Consider the following 20,414-nt stretch of genomic DNA (forward strand, 5'->3'; position numbering starts at 1 on the left):
AAGTAGAAAAATAAAGCCTTGTTGATAAGTCAAAAGAATCTAGCTGCATGCAGCGAAAGGAACTTGATCTAAAGGTAAAGCTAACCCTGCTAGCAACAGAGAATGATAACATGAGACGATTATTCCAAGCCACTTAGAATGAAAATCAAAAGTTGCTTAAAACAATCAACACTTGGAATAAATCTTCTACATCATTGATTAAGATACATGAGAACCAGAAACAGGAAGGTGACAGAACCGGCCTGGGATATGGTTCAAATGACTGTACTCTTACTGAGGAAGGTACTCAATCGTATCCTAGTCAAGACAATCCTAATGTCACAAGATTTGTCCAATCTAGTACGATATATGAACACAATGAGCCTGAGATCAATGTAAAACATCCAATAAGCTATGAGAACAAGGCTAAGCACATAGGGCTAGGTTATGTGGAACCACAGAATCCTCGGAAAAGAGAGACCCAATTCAAACCAAAGCTGAATAAACAAAGAGAGGGAAACCGATCTAACTTTAATCAGGAGAGGTTTGAACAAAGTCAATCTAAATACAGGAATCATCGGGTGACACAATACCAGTACTTCAACTGCAGGCCTGTTCAAAATTGATATAGACTGAACAACAAAGATCAAAGTTCAAACAGCACACGGTGGTATCTAGATCACACACAAGCACACATAAGATTCCTCAATCGATTCACTTTTTGGATGCACACACGGGTAAGCCCATTAGGGTACTTCAAGTGTGGGTCCCAAAAGGACTAATCCAGTTTGGACCCAAATAAGATAAGTGTACCATAGTCATATATTTATTTTGCAGGTAATAAAATCAGCCGAGAAAAATAAAATGGTAGAAAATACTACAAGGTATCTTGATAGTGGATGCTCCAGGCACATGACCGAAAACAAAGATTTACTGTCAGAAATCGTATACTAAAAAGGACCAAAAATAATATTTGGTGACAACTCTAAGGTTAAGACCGTGGGTAAGGGTAAGATTACCCATGGCAATATTGTTATCAATGATGTATTACTGGTTGATAATCTATGTTATAACCTGATTAGTATTAGCCAATTATGTGACAATGGTCATATGGTTGAGTTCCACAAACACACATGCACAATCAAATCTAGTAAGGGTAAAATCATGTTAACCAAAATAAGAGAACAAAACACATATAGGATAAATTGGCAATGTGAACAACCACCTTCCCCTACATATTTTGTTGCTCAAAGTGATAAGCATTGGTTATGGCATAAACGTTTGAACCACTTAAACTTTAAGTTCATTAAGCATCTGAATAAACATGAACTGGTTCCTGGCTTGCCCAAAGGAGACATTAAAAAGAACAAAGTATGTTCAGCTTTCCAACTAGGTAAACAAGTGAGAGCTACATTTAAAATCAAAGGGTGTATTTCTTCAACCAAATGCTTGGACTTATTGCACATGGACCTATTTGGTCCTATACCAGTCAGAAGCTTAGGGGGAATGAGATATATTGTGGTCATTGTAGACGATTACTCTCGATTTAATTGGGTAGTCTCTTTGTCTTCCAAAGACCAGACAACCACTCACTTAATTAAAATTTTAAAACGTTTGCAAAATGAGAAACGTACTGGGATAGATCGGATCAAGAGCGATAGAGTCACTGAGTTCTTAAACAAAATCCTTGGATCCTATCTAAATGACCAGGAAATCAAATATGAGTTATCAGTTGCATGTACCCCAATACAAAATGGTATTGCTGAACTAAGGAATCACACTCTTAAGGAAGCAGCTAAAACTATGATTACTGATTCTAATGTCTCTCAAAGACTTTGGGCTGAGGCAATTAATACAACTTGTTATACTCAAAACAGATATATGATTATCAAAAGACATAACAAGACACCTTATGAGATCTGGAATGGCCCAAAACCCGATTTATCATATTTCAAAATCTTTGGGTAAAAATGCTTTATCCATGACAATGGCAAACATCACTTGACAGCTTTTGATGCAAAGGCAGATGAAGGCATATTCATTGGCTATTCCTCAGTCAGTCGAGCTTATAGGGTGTTCAATAATAAGTCACTGATAGTATAGGAAACCATTCATGTTATTTTTTATGAATCTACTGTATGTGCTGATCAATATCAGATAAATATAAAATACCTTACAGATAGGCTGGAAACAACTATTCTAAACGATGAAAGTGATAATGATGAACCTCCCATTAGGAGAATTTAACAAGAGCCCCTGACCGTTGAACCAATCATCAATGAAGACCTAATCAGCCGAGATCAGGAAGAACCAACGATTGTAGAAGATATTGTTCCACCTGACAACACAGTTAGAGCTGATGATGATGCCCCAAGAAATCAGGATACAAATCCTCTTGGACCATGTCTCCGATGGAACAAAGATCATCCACCAGAGTTGGTCATTGGTAACCCTATTGCTCCACTTAGAACAACAAATGATTGATAAAATATTGCACGAAACATTTATATCACAGCTTGAACCTAAGAAAATTGATGAAGCTTTACAAGATGCTAGCTGGATTGAAGCAATGCAGGAGGAACTAAATCAGTTCACCAGAAACAAAGTTTGGAATCTAGTCCCTCGACCGAACAATCAAAATATCATAGGAACTAGGTGGGTGTTTTGCAACAAACTGGATGAGCATGGAACAGTAATCAGAAATAAATTCAGACTGGTTGCTCAAGGATTCAGACAAGAAGAAGGAATTGACTTTGATGAATAATTTGCTTCAGTGGCAAGAATTGAATCCATCCGAATATTTCTATCTTATGATGCCTAAAAGAACTTCAAAGTATATCAAATGAATGTTAAGTCAGCCAGCATTTCTCAATGGATTACTTATCATGAAGAGGTCTACGTTGAACAACCACCAGGTTTTATCAATCCACTAACTCCTGATTATGTTTTTAAACTTGATAAAGCGCTTTATGGTTTAAAACAGGCACCAAGATCTTGGTATGACACATTATCACAGTTTTACTTAAATCATGACTTTGTTATGGGAACGGTCGATAAGACCCTTTTCAAATTCACCAAAGGAGATCATATTCTACTTGTCCAAATTTACGTAGATGATATCATATTTGGCTCAACTAATCCTAAGCTATGCGAGAAGTTTTCGAAGCTTATGCAGGAGCAGTTTGAAATGAGCATGATGGACGAGTTGAATTTCTTTCTCGAATTACAAGTAAAACAACTTGAGAATGACATTTTCATCAATTAAGCCGAATATACCAAAGAGCTTATCAATAAATTTGGAATGGAAAATTGCTCTACTGCATCAACTCCTATGAGTGCTTCCATTAAACTTGATCAAGATGAAGCAAGAGAATCGGTAGAGGTAACCATGTATCGCAGACTTATTGGATCCCTATTATACCTAACAGTAAGTAGAACAGATATCATGTTTGCAGTATGCTTATGTGCTAGATTTCAAGCTGCACCTAAACAATCTTATTATACCGCCGCTAAGAGAATACTTAAATATCTCAAAGGAACATCTAATATTGTGGGTCTTTGTTATCCCAAAGACTCAGAATTTAATCTCCTTGGCTGCATAGATGCATATTATGCAGGTTTCAAGATGGATCATAAAAGTACTAGTGGCACATGTCAATTTTTGGTGGACAGACTTATATCATGGTTCAGCAAAAAGCAAACGTCTATCGCCACATCTACTGCTGAAGCAGAGTACCTTGCAGCTGGCAGTTGCTGTGCACAAGTATTATGGATACAACAACAACTTCGAAACACTAGAATTCAATCAAATGAAGTTCCTATCTACTGTGACAACACAAGAACAATTGCTATTTCCCAAAATCCGGTAATGCATTCAAGAACCAAACACATTGATGTATGTTATCACTTCATCAGAGATCACGTGTTGAAGAAGGAGATTCAATTAGTATTCATCTCCACCGATCAATAGGCAACAGACATCTTTACGAAACCACTATGGGACGCTAAGTTTTCTCTCTTTCAAAACATGCTTGGCTTATTAGATTTACATTAAAATCCGCACATGTTTAGGGGTAATATTATCTCTTCATTATTTAAGTTGTGTTGATTAATTTCTAGTTCATACGCAACGACAAACTTTATTTCAAAAGGCAAATAACAATTACAAACACAAGTTTATCGAGCTGCACGATAAGCTGCAATAGCGCCTGCAAGCTCTTGACCCACTGAAGAAATCCACCTAATCATCCACCTGTTCAAGCCAAGTGTATACCAGTTCTTTTCTAAATGCCTTGTATGTCAGCAGGTCAAGGAAAAACATCAAAGACCAAGTGGTTTATTGCAAAGTTTAGAGGTTTCCAAGTGGAAGTGGGGGCATGTGACTATGGACTTTGTCACCCATTTTCCCATGACTTCGCGTCAATGTGATGCTATCTAGGTCGTTGTGGATCGTTTGAAAAAATCTGCACATTTTATTCCTTACAATGGAGAGTATTCATTGATCCCATGACAAGCTTATATACCCAAAAGATAGTGAGAGTACAAGAAATTCCACTGAGCATAGACAGTGACAAGGATCCACGTTTTACCTCACGGTTCTAGGGTAGTTTCCAGAAAGAATTGGGCACCACTCTGAGTTTGAGTACATCGTATCATCCGGAGATTGATGACAGTCAGAGCGAACGATACGAACACTCAAGGATATGCTGAGAGCATCTGTTATGGATTTTGGCTTGTCATGGCAGGATCCGTTACATTTGGTAGAATTTGCCTACAATAATAGTTATCAACACAATATTGACATGGCACCCCTTTGAGGCATTGTATGGGCAACGATATCGTACCCCACTATTCTGGGATGAGGTGGACCGGAGAACGGCAGGTCGAGGGGCCAGAGTTAATAAATTAGGTTACAGACAAGGTAGATCTGATCAAATGAAGAATCAGAGTTGCCCAAGACAGACAGGCTAGTTATGCTAATGTTCACCATAGGCCATTGCAGTTTGAGCCTAATGAGCATGTGTTTATTCGAGTATCACCTTTTAGGAAGGTGATGAGGTTTGGTTTGAAAGGTAATTTATCACCTCGGTATATTGGACCATTTGAGATATTGGAAAAGATTGGAGATGTGGTGTATCATTTGGTTTTACTGTCATATCTATCTAGTATCCATAATATCTTCCACGTGTCATTAATTCGGCAATATATTGCTAACGAGTCGCATGTGATACATCTGATTGACGTGCAGCTTGAACCTGATCTGTCATACGTGGAAAGACCACTCCGGATCCTTGACAGGAAAGAAAAGGTACTTCGGAACAAGACTATACCATTGGTTAAGGTTCAATGGCAACGTAGAGGCATATAATAAGAGACTTGGGAGCTCGAGATTCATATGCGAGCAGAACATCCTGAGTTGTTTACTATAAATTCTGTTGATATGTATAACATGCATAGTATATTTTGAATAATGTGTGGAATGTACAGTACTTGTGATGAAGAAGTTGGAATATTTAGTTCCTTGATTGTTACCCATATTTAAATTTTGAGGACGAAATTTTTTAAGTTGGGGAGAATGTAATAACCCGTACCCAATTTTAAGTTAATTAAATGTTAATCATGATTAAAGGTTACTAAATACAAGATCAAGGGACTAAATGAGATTAAAAATAAATGAATTGTGTGTTAAAAATATGTATTGGTAAATATCGGTTTATAGACGATATTAAAATAAATATGTGATTTTTATAGCCCACAGGAGTTGAAATAACTCAAATCGGGTCAAGTTTTAACCTCGAATGAATAAAAGAGTACATACATTTAAAAACTTGTATACACATTATATTGTGACATGACATATATATGTCACATAATCTTCCACCGTCATCACTATCATCTTCTCTCTCCTGCATTCTATTTTCCGTAACATCTTCTCTCTCCACCGCCGCATCTTCAAACCATCGTAACTCTGCCGTCTGTAGTCCAAATGTGAAACCAAATATACCGTTGGAAAGCTCTTGACATGGGATGTCTATTTATAAACACTTTCCTAGTTTTTAAGCACATGCTGATAAAACCCGATTCCGGCAGCCTCTCTTTCGCCGCCTTTCGCCATCGTACGTTTTCGGTAAATTGAAATTGATTGATGGGTTGTGTTCCTTATGTCGTAAAATTCGTTTTGATATAAATATTGTGCAACCGGTGACTGCCTTTTTCCATCCTCGCACTTTCCATCGAAAACATCAAATAGTGAATCGGAGTTACAACATGATGTTGAGCATATAGAGGAAGGCTGCAATTCTTTTTTTATTTTTCTGTATGAATAACTAATTGAATTTACAACAATGAAGTAAAAATATGTTTTTTTTATTAATGAACTAATATTATGTTTTAAATACTTTTTAGGTTCATTTCAAAGCATTCAAAATACACGTGGCAGGAGAGCCATGATGGTTGGAACTGTTGGGGGATCCCGAGGACCCGAAACATTACCGGGACAGGTATTAGCATGTTTGATATTAACAAATGAGTTATTAAAAATTAATTATATAAATGCATGACGTAAAATCCAATTTTTTTTGTAGATGGCAAGTGTGATGGAAGAAATCATGCAACAATATTAATTCATCAAATGCTCAAGAAATTATCCGTAGATCTCCTCCATTAGTTTAAAGAACAATTATGAAACCGATCCCCACACACACATATAGAAGCGGTGAAGGGAAGCGCTCTTTCAGCCCAAATTTAGGAGCAGTTATTATCCGATCCTAATAATCGCAAAAAGAATCGGGTACGTGAACCGCTCCTAGGTTTCACCTTCAGCAGCGGCTAAAAAACTTTGGCAATATCCATGTTTCACAATCGGTTGGCAAACGGTCCTCATTTTCAAGATCGGTGAATATCGTACCTAAGATTTTGGATCGGTTTCAAAAATCGCTACAACTAAGCTTATATTAGAGCGGATTGTAATGGGTAAAAAACCAACATGTTAGAGCGGTTATGAAAACATTTACCATTGATCTAATCTTCCTGTTTAATTGGCCCTAGCAACGGTGGCAACAAGAGAGCTTGCCAAACCGTTGCAATATTTGTAGGAGCGGTTTCCCACCGCTCCTACAGGTCAAATAAGCCTCTCCAACAACTTTTTTTTTTTTTTTGTAGTTGCACCTCGCTGATGTCCGACCCTCGATGGTATGGCCCAAAACACTCAAATATAGATTAATGGTTCAAAAACCCCCTGAATTTTCACACTTTTTTCAGCTTTTCAACATGTTTCTGGACAGGTGAGTTCGGAAGGTCCAAATTGACACTTGTCCAGCCTACAATGCACCTGTTGCTTGCTAAGTTCGGAAGATCTGAACTACTTCTGCTCCTTCCGAACTAGTTCGGCCCCCGGGACACTACCTACCATTTTTGAACGTTCCGGAGCTGATTTTTCACTTATTTTTGCCAAATAATGAATCCTTAATCATGTTTCCCACTTTAAAAATTTAGTGTCATTTTCTGACATGTGAAATGGAACTCGGGTTACTACATTGTCCTCACCTTAAGAGATTTCGTCTTCTAAATCAGGTCTAGGTCACACCTAAGATTGTAACCACAACACTCGTATTCCAAATTACTATTGAGTAAAAATATACTCAATCTCGCAAGTAGTTTTGCAAAGCTACCGATCAATAATTGATCTAAACCCAAGAGAACAATCCATTATCAAATAACCAAAATACACAGTCGAACATATACTCCCTCTAATGTCTTAACGGACGTCACTATCCATGAATATTGAATTTAGAACTTAGTCAAATCCAAATCCCAATACAAACTATATTGAACCAAATCCCAAAATTGTCGTCTGCCAAGCAATACCCCTTGCCCAGAAAACTCATTATCCAAATTCTTCAATCTGTATCTCTGAAAAATTCATACGATAAAGCACTATATTTGTGACGCCTAAAATTTCCTTAATTAGAGTTTCATGCCTAAAGGTGTTTTTAATATTCATAATTTTAATTTTCGGTATTTAAATGCCTAAATTAGTTTTTAATATTTATTATCTTAATTATTTTAATTTTCTGTGATTAATTGACTGAATATTATATTTTTCCGCGCATTAGAATTTATTATTTTTAACTTTTGCAAAAATTAGTATTTTTTTTTATTTCCGGACTATTAAAAATCAAATTTAATAATTTAAATTAGGACTTTTAATCTGGTATTTTTATTTAGTGCGATTTAAATTGTAGTCCTAATTTTTTTATTGGTTTGACATTTTTTTTAGGTGTATAGCATTTTTTCCCCTAAATTTCTTAACACTTCCATTTTCTCTAGGGTTACCTAATCTAGCACAAGATTCAATCCTAGCCACACATTCACACACACAAAAACTCACGCACTCACACACTCAAACACACAATAGCCGTTTCTTGCCCTGTTCTTCATGGAAACCATCGGCTATGCCATTCTTCTTCACTAAGCTCTTCAATCTTCATTTTTTTGTTCCAAGAAAACGGTCCTAAGCTAGCTGGTCGAAGGTTGAGCTCATTTCCAGCTCGGATTTAGCTCAATCGAGCGACGCTACTTCACCACTCCATCGGCCGCGACGAGCTTCGTCCCTGTCCGATTTTTTTTTTGGTTCTAACTTAGGCAAGATATGGCTTCTTTGCTACACCCTGTAAACTATATTGTATTGTGTGTTTCATTTTCAAGTTTCAAAATTCTTTAGCATGTTCATGGCCCTGTTCGAAGCATAACATTACATGACCTGCTCGGTTTTTTTTTTTTTTTTTAGCGCAAGTTCTTGTTGCATTCCTTGCTCGAAAATTATGTTGTTTTGTTGAGGATTTGAAGTGTATATGAACTCGGGTTGGTAATGCATTGAAGTCTTGTATCATCGAAAAATTTCAGAAATAAAAATCTCTTTTATGCATTGGGTTCGAAAATTTCCAGAATCTCTTGCTAAGTTTGAATCTTTTCTTTTTGCTGCGATGGTGGTTAGAGTGATGATTTTCTTTATATTGTTGTTTTCTTGGATGCCTTGGTGCACTCGAGATTTTTCAGAAATTAATCCTAGCTTTTGGATCGAATTCATTTCAGATTTTTCTTGACTTGTGGTTCGAATTATTGTTGATGTCCTTGTGTAAATTGTTGTGATGCTTGGATGGTGATTTAGAGCTACCATGGATGATATGAAGTTCGCATGATAGCGTTAAGATGGAATGTTGTTAGTTTGCGAGTGGGCTTTGAGAAACCTTTGAATGGCTAGAGTCTAGGGGCTTGGTTTGATTGCCATGTTGAGCTGGGATTGGGCTGTTAAGGGTGAGTTTTAATGGAGCTTTGGGTAAGCTTAAATGACGATTATGATACTAGGATAGAGGCTGGAGTTTGGAGACAAACACCTAAGTTTTTGGTTGAGAATGATAGTGAGGCATGAGCAGATTTTGAGAGTGTATGGGCTGTCCGGAAGCCGTATTTAAAACAGGATCTAAACACGGGTTTTTGGTTAAGGGCTCGGGTTTAGAAATAGTCTAGGATGTTGGGAAATTGTTGTTTCAAGAGGGAATCAATTCGGTTAAGTTTGGGGCGAGTTTTAGATTCTTAAATGTTAAGGTGCAGATTTGGTTGAACACAAAGGGGCTGCTGCCCGGAAATCGACCTTTTGAAAAATGATAGCTTAGGAAATAAATTCATAGAATGACTTCTTTACTTAGTTCTAAGTGTCGTGGAGTCGTGGTTTCAAGCGGAATCCTTTTTGGATAGGAATCGAGTAAGTTATAAATTTTACACGTAAACCGCTCAATTCATCGTAAGTGCTATTGTTGGGTTGAATTTTCCATCCTTTTTGGTTTGGCTCCTAAATCACCATCCCGATCATCCTTGTGTGAGTCATATGCATGATAATCACTTAATATTTACATTTACATCATTTCTACATTTACGACATTTTCTTTACGCATGCTAAGTTTCATATTCAAGTATGAAAGGAAAATATTTTTAGAAACAAAGTGAGATGATTGTGACTATAGAAAGTATGGGTTTGGATGAGTTAGGAGACGTTCTGACTTCCCTTATAAAATTTATGGGTTTGGACGAGTTGGGAGAAATCCTGGCTTCCCTTACCAAGTATGGGTTTGGACGAGTTGGGAGAAATCCTGGCTTCCCTTACCAAGTATGGGCAAGACGAGTTGGGTATTATCCTGACTTCCTTGCAGCATAGTGCACTGCAGTCATGATCATGATCGAAATCACAGAGTCACAATTCAAGGATTTAAGTTCAAATATTTATGTCTATGTTTCCATACAGTTTACTCAGTTATATTTCTTATGTTCGACTTAGTCATGCATATGTTTCATTCATGTTCACTCTTTTCGTTTAAGTTAAGGGCACAAAATTACTTTATTACAAGTATTTTTAATATGCATGTGCTTGTAATTATGCAGTACTCGTTATCCCCCCCCCATATTCTTGCTGAGTCTTTTAGGCTCACTACACTTATTGTTTTCAGATAAGGACTATTATTTTGAGGCTGAGGGGCAGGATCCCCAGAGCGAGGTCACCGGTAGTGCAGGCCCTTGACCGACGTGCATTAGTTGTTCCGCAAACTCTGATGTTGCCATTTTATTTATGAGTGGAATATTTTCATACGCTGTCTGTTGTTTGCTGGAGGTGTTTTCCATGCTTTAAAACTTTTGGCATGTAAACTTAACATTCTTATTCCGCAACTGAGTGGGATAAACTCCCCTTTCTAGATTGTTTATGATTACCGTATTTGGATTAAAGTTATCAGACGTCTATTTCTTTTGCTGAATTGCTATCTGTGAAAGGTTGGCTTTGTAATAGTTTCAAACGGGTCATGGAAAAGTTTTTTGAAAAATTCCGTATTTTCTTTAGTAAATTAAATCATTATATTAGTGGTATCTTTAGAGACGTTTTAGTTGGTATTAGAGCCAGGTTCTTGGTTTGGGCTGTGCCTACTACCGGTTTCCGAAACTCAAGGGATCTCGCCTCAAAGTCTGTAAGATTTATGTTTCATTTATTGATTATTTGTTCAGATTAGTAGCATTAGTTTCCTAAATTGTTTGAGCATGTTTATGTTTAGATAAAATATTTTCTTAAGGCATGAAATTTAAATTTTTTGAAATTTGAACTTGTGCACAGATGGCACCTCGACGTGATCTCCTTGACCTCCACCGCCGCCACCTCCTCCGCCCCCTCCACCATTTGATGTTGGGGCTCAGGTGCTAGCCGGCCTGGCTCGTATCTTAGAGCAGCATGCCGAGGCCCCGAGGGCTAGACCTAACGCGATCTATGATCAGTTCAGGAAGATGGATCCTAAGGACTTCTCTGGTACTACGGATCCAATGGTAGCCGAGGGCTGGATTCGCTCGCTTGAGGCGATTTTCCGCTACATGGAGTTGGGAGATGGAGACCGGGTTCACTGTATGACTTTCCTTCTCAAGGATGACGCCGCCTTGTGGTTTGAGGGTGTGGAGAAGACTGTGGATGTCACCACACTGACTTGGGAAGCATTCAAGACTCTCTTCTATGAGAAGTACTATACAGCTGAGGTTAGAGCGCAATTGAAGAAAGAGTTCATAAGTCTCCGGCAGGGAGATCTGCCTGTATCCGAGTTTGTTCGGAAGTTTGAGAGGGGCTGCCACTTCGTGCCATTGATAGGGAATGATGAGGCGGAGAAGTTGCAGCACTTTGTTGCATGTCTGAGGCCTACCATTCGTAGGGATGTGATGATGGCTGAGCCAGTGGATTATGCAGCTGCCGTCAGGAACGCTATGAGGTCCGAGCAGTCCTTGAAGGACATCAGTGCCGAGGTTCATGGCAAGAGGACCTTCGCTCATCAGGGTCACCAGAAGCCGCAAGGCAAGAGGCCATTTACTGGGCCACAGAGACAGCAGGGACCCTTTAGACCTCAGGGGAATCTGGCCCATAGGCCCCTGGGGCATCATGCTCAGAGACCTCAGGGGCACCAGGCCCAAAGACCCGCTCCTCCCAAGGCTGGGGAGAAGCCTCACTGCACAATTTGCAAGCGTGCCCATCATGGGAAGTGTTTAGTAGGCGCTGGAATCTTTTTTTGTTGCAAGAAGCCAGGGCACATAGCTCCGGATTGTCCACAGCACCGGACGCCGACTCAGGGGCGAGTCTTTGTGATGCAGGCCGAGGAGGCTGATCCTGATACCACGCTCATCACAGGTAATATTTAGAGCTTTTGATTAAGGGTGATTTAATTGACTTGTAGATGCAATTTTCGATTATGAGCTTTTCTTATTGGTAATGTGAACTTATTAGGTAGCATGCTTCGTGTTAGTCATCTGTATTGGCATGAATAATTTTGATTTTTGGGAATTCGATGACTTAGAATGAACCTAAGTAGGACTAGTCTTGTTATTTTCAATCTTTTCGTGGTAGTAATCACCTTTAATGTAGACAGAATTTTAGTAGCCGGTGTGGCCACTAGAGCCTTGTTAGACTTGGGGGCTACACATTCTTTCATATCGGAGGCTTTTACCCGCAAGCGGGGTATTGAGTGTGAAGAGCTGTTTGGTGGATTCACAATGACCATCCCATCAGGGGAAGAGCTTTCCACGAGGAATATAGTGAAGAATCTTGAGCTCTTGTTGCAAGGGCAATCAGTGAGTGCAGACCTGATAGTGTTGCCCATGCCTGAGTTTGACATGATACTTGGGATGGACTGGATTACGAAGAATGCGGTGGTGATTAACTTCCAGCAGTGATCGGTGATGGTCAGACCGGAGGGAGAAGAAACATTTTGGTTTGAGACTGCTAGGGGTTCGAGGAGGACTCAGATTATATCTTTCATGCAAGCTAAGAAGTTGGTGCATGATGGATGTGAGGCATTCTTAGCCAGTGTATCTTTGACAGAGTTGCCAGCACGTCCAGATATTTCAGATGTGGGCGTTGTCAGAGATTTTGAGGATGTGTTTCCAGGCGATGTTGCAGGTATTCCGCCCGATAGAGAAGTCGAGTTCTCTATTGACTTGGTACCGGATACTGTGCCAATCTCTAAGGCACCCTATAGATTGGCTCCTACGGAAATGAAAGAACTGAAAGAGCAGATTCAAGAGTTGCTTGATAAGGGATTCATACGCCCTAGTTTATCTCCGTGGGGAGCACCAGTTCTCTTTGTGAAAAAGAAGGACGGAAGTCTAAGGTTGTGCATTTATTACCGAGGGCTGAATGGAGTGACGGTAAATAACAAGTACCCGCTTCCTAGGATTGAGGATCTCTTTGATCAGTTGCAAGGGGCCTCTGTATTCTCGAAGATTGATCTTCGTTCCGGTTATCACCAGTTGAAGGTGAAGGAGTCTGATGTGTTCAAAACAGCATTTAGGACTCGTTATGTCCACTACGAGTTCCTTGTGATGCCGTTCGGGATGACGAACGCGCCCGCGGTCTTCATGGATCTTATGAACCGCGTGTTTCAGCCATACTTGGATCAGTTTGTCATTGTCTTCATAGATGATATCCTCATTTACTCGAAGGATAGAGAAGAACATTCGCAGCTTTTGAAGACGGTTCTTGAGGTACTCCGAGAACAAAAGTTGTTTGAAAAGTTTGACAAGTGTGAGTTTTGGTTGGAGAGAGTAGCGTTTTTGGGTCATATTATTTCCAAGAGTGGAGTGGAAGTGGATCCTTCCAAGGTTCAAGCAGTGAAGGAGTGGTCTATACCTAGAAATGCATCGGAGATTCGCATCTTTCTTGGATTGGCCGATTACTATAGGAAGTTCATCAAGGATTTTTCATCAATTGTCGTGCCCTTGACAGCATTGACCAAGAAGAATGACAAGTTCATTTGGAGTTCCGAGTGTCAAAGAGCTTTGATGTATTGAAGGAAGCTCTTACGACATCACCAGTGTTGGCTATGCCAGCAAGGCAAGGTGATTTCGTGGTTTACACTGATGCTTACAAGTTGGGATTGAGAGCAGTTCTTAAGCAACAAGATAGGGTTATTGCTTATGCTTCTAGGTAGTTGAAGGAGCATGAGAAGAACTACCCTACTCATGATTTGGAGTTAGCAGCAGTGGTGTTCGCTCTCAAAATTTTGAGACACTATCTCTATGGAGAGAAGTGTAAGATATTCACCGACCAGAAAAGCCTCAAATACTTCTTCACCCAGAAGGAGTTGAACATGAGGCAACGGAGATGGTTAGAGTTGGTGAAAGATTACAACTGTGACATTAGTTACAATCCGGGTAAGGCTAATGTCGTCGCAGATTCACTGAGTAGAAAGACAGCAGTGATTGCTTCCTTGACGGTGTCTAGACTGTTGCAGGATGAGATTCAGAGGTTTGGACTAGAGTTTTATGCCAAGGGTAGAGCTCCTAGATTGTCGGCCTTCACAGTGCAGACTACGCTGTTTGACCGTATCAGAGTTGCTCAAGCAGTTGATGAGCAGCTGAGTAAGTGGATACAGAGAGCTGATGAGAGAGGTAGTGATATGTATTCAGTAGTAGATGGGATCGTGAGGTTCAGAGGTAGACTTTGGGTACCCGCAGGTGATTCGCTGCAAGTTACTATCATGGCAGAGGCGCATACATCACCGTACTCTATCCACCCAGGAAGTACCAAGATGTATCGAGACCTTCAGCAATTGTATTGGTGGCCGGGCATGAAGCATGATATCGGCCGATTTGTGTCAGAGTGTCTGACATGCAAGCAGGTCAAAGCAGAACATCGGAGACCTGCAAGATTGCTTAAGCCACTCCCTATTCCCGAGTGAAAATGGGAGAATATTACCATGGATTTCGTTGTTGGCTTGCCGAGGACAGTGAGAGGTTCGAATGCTATTTGGGTTATTGTCGACCGTCTCACTAAGTCGGCGCACTTTTTGCCGGTAAGGACGAATTTCTCTATGACTCAGTATGCGGAGTTGTATATCCGGGAGATAGTCAGACTACATGGTATCCTTGTTTCCATAGTGTCTGATAGAGATCCGCGGTTTACTTTGTCTTTTTGGAAGAGTCTCCACTCAGCTTTGGGGACGTAGCTTTTATTTAGCACTGCCTTCCAACCCCAGATGGATGGACAATCCGAAAGTGTGATTCAGATTCTAGAGGATCTTCTGAGGGCCTGTGTTATTGACTTCCATGATAGTTGGGAGTCGAGGTTACCATTGGTGGAATTTGCATATAACAACAACTATCAGGCCACCATTGGTATGACGCCTTACGAGGCACTCTATGGGAGGCCGTGTAGATCACGGGTGTTATGGACCGAGATTGGTGAGAGGTCAGAGTTGGGACCCGAGATTGTTCAGCAGACTGCTGAAGTTGTAGCCAAGGTCCGTGATAGGACGAGGACTGCACAGAGCAGGCAGAAGAGTTATGCTGATCACAGGAGGAGAGACTTGGAGTTTTCAGTAGGAGATCATGTGTTCGTCCGAGTAGCTCCTATGAAGGGTGTAATGAGATTCGGGAAGGGAAACTGGCACCGACGTTCGTAGGACCCTTCGAGATTTTGGACAGAGTAGGGGTATTGGCTTATAGGGTGGCATTGCCTCCTAACCTTGATGGAGTTCATAACATCTTCCACGTATCGATGTTGAGGAAGTACGTCTCGAATCCGTCCCATGTGCTTAGCATGGAACCTCTTCAGTTATCTCCTCACATGACATATGAGGAGAGGCCCATCCAGATTTTGGATAGACAGGAGAGGAGACTCCGTAACAAATCGATTCCTATGATCAAAGTGAGATGGCAGAACCATTCAGAGGAGGAGGCCACTTGGGAAGCAGAGGCAGATATCAGGACTCGTTATCCAGAGCTATTTGGTAAGTCTTAATTTCGAGGACGAAATTCCATATTAGGGAGGGAGGAATTGTGACGCCAAAAATTTCCTTAATTAGAGTTTCATGCCCAAATGTGTTTTTAATATTCATAATTTTAATTTTCAGTATTTAAATGCCTAAATTAGTTTTTAAAATTTATTATCTTAATTATTTTAATTTTCTGTGATTAATTGACCGAATATTATATATTTCCGCGCATTAGAATTTATTATTTTTAACTTTTGCAAAAATTAGTATTTTTTTATTTCCGGACTAGTAAAAATCAAATTTAATAATTTAAATTAGGACTTTTAAGCTGGTATTTTTATTTAGTGCGATTTAAATTGTTGGTTTGACATTTTTTTTAGGTGTATAGCATTTTTTCCCCTAAATTTCTTAACACTTCCATTTTCTCTAGGGTTACCTAATCTAGCACAAGATTCAATCCTAGCCACACATTCACACACACAAAAACTCACGCACTCACACACTCAAACACACAATAGCCGTTTCTTGCCCTGTTCTTCATGGAAACCATTGGCTATGCCATTCTTCTTCACTAAGCTCTTCAATCTTCATTTTTTTTGTTCCGGGAAAACGGTCCTAAGCTAGCTGGTCGAAGGTTGAGCTCATTTCCAGCTCGGATTTAGTTCAATCGAGCGACGCTACTTCACCACTCCATCAGCCACGGCGAGCTTCGTTCCTGTCCGATTTTTTTTTTGGTTCTAAATTAGGCAAGATATGGCTTCTTTGCTACACCCTGTAAACTATATTGTATTGTGTGTTGCATTTTCAAGTTTCAAAATTCTTTAGCATGTTCATGGCCCTGTTCGAAGCATAACATTACATTACCTGCTCGGTTCTTTTTTTTTTTTTTTAGCGCAAGTTCTTGTTGCATTCCTTGCTAAAAAATTATGTTGTTTTGTTGAGGGTTTGAAGTGTATATGAACTCGGGTTGGTAATGTATTGAAGTCTTGTATCATCGAAAAATTTCAAAAATAAAAATCTCTTTTATGCATTGGGTTCGAAAATTTCCAGAATCTCTTGCTAAGATGGAATCGTTTCTTTTTGCTGAGATGGTGGTTAGAGTGATGATTTGCTTTTGATTGTTGTTGTCTTGGATGCCTTGTTGCACTCGAGATTTTTCAGAAATTAAGCCTAGCTTTTGGATCGAATTCATTTCAAATTTTTCTTGACTTGTGGTTCGAATTATTGTTGATGTCCTTGTGTAAATTGTTGTGATGCTTGGATGGTGATTTAGAGCTACCATGGATGATATGAAGTTCACATGGTAGCGTTAAGATGGAATGTTGTTAGTTTGCGAGTGGGCTTTGAGGAACCTTCGAATGGCTAGAGTCTAGGGGCTCGGTTTGATTGCCATGTTGAGCTGGGATTGGGCTGTTAAGGGTGAGTTTTAATGGAGCTTTGGGTAAGCTTAAATGACGATTATGATACTAGGATAGAGGCTGGAGTTTGGAGACAAACACCTAAGTTTTTGGTTGAGAATGATAGTGAGGCATGAGCAGATTTTGAGAGTGTATGGGCTGTCCGGAAGCCGTATTTAAATCAGGGTCTAAACACAGGTTTTTGGTTAAGGGCTCGGGTTTGGAAATAGTCTAGGATGTTGGGAAATTGTTGTTTCAAGAGGGAACCAATTCGGTTAAGTTTGGGGCGAGTTTTAGATTCTTAAATGTTAAGGTGCAGATTTGGTTGAACACAAAGGGGCTGCTGCCCGGAAATCGACCTTTTGAAAAATGATAGCTTAGGAAATAAATTCAGAGAATGACTTCTTTACTTAGTTCTAAGTGTCGTGGAGTCGTGGTTTCAAGCAAAATCCTTTTTGGATAAGTTATAAATTTTACACGTAAACCGCTCAATTCATCGTAAGTGCTATTGTTGGGTTGAATTTTCCATCCTTTTTGTTTTGGCTCCTAAATCACCATCCCGATCATCCTTGTGTGAGTCATATGCATGATTATCACTTAATATTTACATTTATATCATTTCTACATTTACGACATATTTTCTTTACGCATGCTAAGTCTCATATTCAAGTATGAAAGGAAAATATTTTTAGGAACAAAGTGAGATGATTGTGACTATAGAAAGTATGGGTTTGGACGAGTTAGGAGACGTTCTGACTTCCCTTACCAAATTTATGGGTTTGGACGAGTTGGGAGAAATCCTGGCTTCCCTTACCAAGTATGGGTTTGGACGAGTTGGGAGAAATCCTGGCTTCCCTTACCAAGTATGGGCAAGACGAGTTGGGTGTTATCCTGACTTCCTTGCGGCATAGTGCACTGCAGCCCTGATCATGATCGAAATCACAGAGTCACAATTCAAGGATCTAAGTTCAAATATTTATGTCTATGTTTCCGTACAGTTTACTCAGTTATATTTCTTATGTTAGACTTAGCCATGCATATGTTTCATTCATGTTCACTCTTTTCGTTAAGAAATCATTTATTTTAAGTTAAGGGCACAAAATTACTTTATTACAAGTATTTTTAATCTGTCTGTGCTTGTATTTATGTAGTACTCTTTATCCCCCCATATTCTTGCTGAGTCTTTTAGGCTCACTACACTTATTGTTTTCAGGTGAGGACTATTATTTTGAGGCTGAGGGGCAGGATCCCCAGAGCGAGGTCACCGGTGGTGCAGGCCCTTGACCGACGTGCTTTAGTTGTTCTGCAAACTCTGATGTTGCCTTTTTATTTATGAGTGGAATATTTTCATACACTGTCTGTTGTTTGCAGGAGGTGTTTTACCTGCTTTAAAACTTTTGGCATGTAAACTTAACAGTCTTATTCCGTAACTGAGTGGAATAAACTCCCCTTTCTAGATTGTTTATGATTACCGTATTTGGATTAAAGTTATCATACGTCTATTTCTTTTGCTGAATTGCTGTCTGTGACAGGTTGGCTTTGTAATAGTTTGAAACGGGTCATGGCAAATTTTTTTGAAAAATTCCGTATTTTCTTTATTAAATTAAATTATTATATTAGTGATATCTTTAGAGACGTTTCAATATTCCCTTTGAACTAACCCAGCACCAAACTGGATCTCCTCAAGAGAACTGAACTCATCTACCACTGAAACAATCCAGGTCAACAATACCCTTCTGTGACTGTGTAAAACTTCAAGACTGAGGTAGCCTCCTCGGTACACATCTCTAAAGCACGAAAGGCTTCCAAAACAAATATTGGAATAGGGTTGCGCATCCTCAAACGTCTAAACACAAACCATCAGAGTCCATAGCTCTTGGTATATCACAAAGTTTTGCCCCTGATGCAACTATTCATCCTTGGCACCAATCATCAAGATTACATACTTACCCAACTACTCTAGGGAACTACCTAGGACTGAATGCTTGATAAATAGTTACAACTCATCGAATTACCCAATAATCCAAGAGCCACAATAGTTGAACGCTAATCAACTAAATAACATAATGTAGTGCCTAAAATCCAATCTACTAAATCGCATGCATTAAATTAAATAAATAATTATTATTTTTATTTTAAGTCTAATTGATTTAAATTCAATATTTGAGTTATATGTTAAATTTTTTTTAACTATTTATTTAAATAATTTTATTGTACAACTTATTTGTTTGAATGATTTTAAAGGTATAAGCTTGCTTATGTAAATGATTTTAATTGCTCAGATTATTTATTAAAAACGACTTAAGTTTATTGGTTAGTTATTTAAATTATTTTAAATTTCTAGCTTATTTATTTAAATATTTTTAATTGTTCAAATGATTTTAAAAGTTTTTAATCCACTTGTGTATTTATTTAAATGATTTTTAAATGTTCATCTAGTTTATTTAAATTATTTTAATCGCTCCTTTTATTATTTAAATATTTTATTTATTATTGTGACATCAAAATGTTTAAGTATTGATTTTAAAAAAAAATCTTGAGTTTTCGTTATTTCAGGGCCGCATGAGGAAGCGGAGTCGTGAGTTATAATTTATTTTTGAGTTTTATGTAGTAAACTTGAGGAAATTTATTAAATGATTATTTTAAGGATTTTCAAGCATCGCATATTATTTTAAATCTTTAAATTTTGAGGGGAGAAGGTAAAGCTTCATTTTAAGGATTTTTGGGTAGTCATATTTATTTTAAAAGAATTATAAAATTTATTTACTTACCTTCCAAAATTAGTATTTTAAAATCCGGATAAAAATTATTTAATTATTTTCAATTTTCAAACTTCAAAGAAAATGATTTTTAATAAATGTAGTGTGTATGGTGTAGTAGTTGTTACTAGCCTAATAACAACTTTAGTATTTTAATCATTAACAACTACAATTACACACATATATACATACATCTATACACACACATGTACCCACACTTTTAAACCCAAAATAAAAACCCACCCTTTTTCCCAACCCTAGCCACCGCCCCTGTAGCGACCCAACCCGGATCCACTAACTAATCAGAGTTAAGAGCATAATTAAGCATGCATTAAAATTTTCGCTGCGAAAGACTTAAATAAAAGCAGACCGACAGAATAAAACCGATTTAAACAAATTCGATTATACAACCCAATCGAATGAATGAGCCTAAAGGGCAAAACCTACAGCTAATCCTGTTGTCTTCACTGGTCACTGGCTACTCCAAGCTC

The 20,414-nt window shown here is 38.7% G+C and overlaps 1 protein-coding gene across 1 annotated transcript; it reads left to right on the forward strand.

Moving 5' to 3' along the window:
* Nucleotides 1–3,280: 3,280 nt before the first annotated feature.
* LOC140862475 (secreted RxLR effector protein 161-like) lies at nucleotides 3,281–4,417 on the forward strand. Its single transcript, XM_073265498.1, has 2 exons — nucleotides 3,281–3,742; nucleotides 4,286–4,417. The coding sequence occupies exons 1-2, from the start codon at nucleotides 3,281–3,283 to the stop codon at nucleotides 4,415–4,417; spliced, it is 594 nt and encodes a 197-aa protein (XP_073121599.1).
* Nucleotides 4,418–20,414: the final 15,997 nt, after the last annotated feature.

Source organism: Henckelia pumila, chromosome 4 (genome assembly GCF_033568475.1).
Source record: "Henckelia pumila isolate YLH828 chromosome 4, ASM3356847v2, whole genome shotgun sequence".
NCBI lineage: Eukaryota > Viridiplantae > Streptophyta > Magnoliopsida > Lamiales > Gesneriaceae > Henckelia > Henckelia pumila.

Bases quoted from the DNA above. Each gene is read 5' to 3' on its own strand.
- LOC140862475 (XM_073265498.1), top strand. From the start codon at position 3,281: ATGGAAAATTGCTCTACTGCATCAACTCCTATGAGTGCTTCCATTAAA. The intron at 3,743-4,285 runs GTATTATGGATA...GTATGTCAGCAG, and splicing joins CTGGCAGTTGCTGTGCACAA to GTCAAGGAAAAACATCAAAG.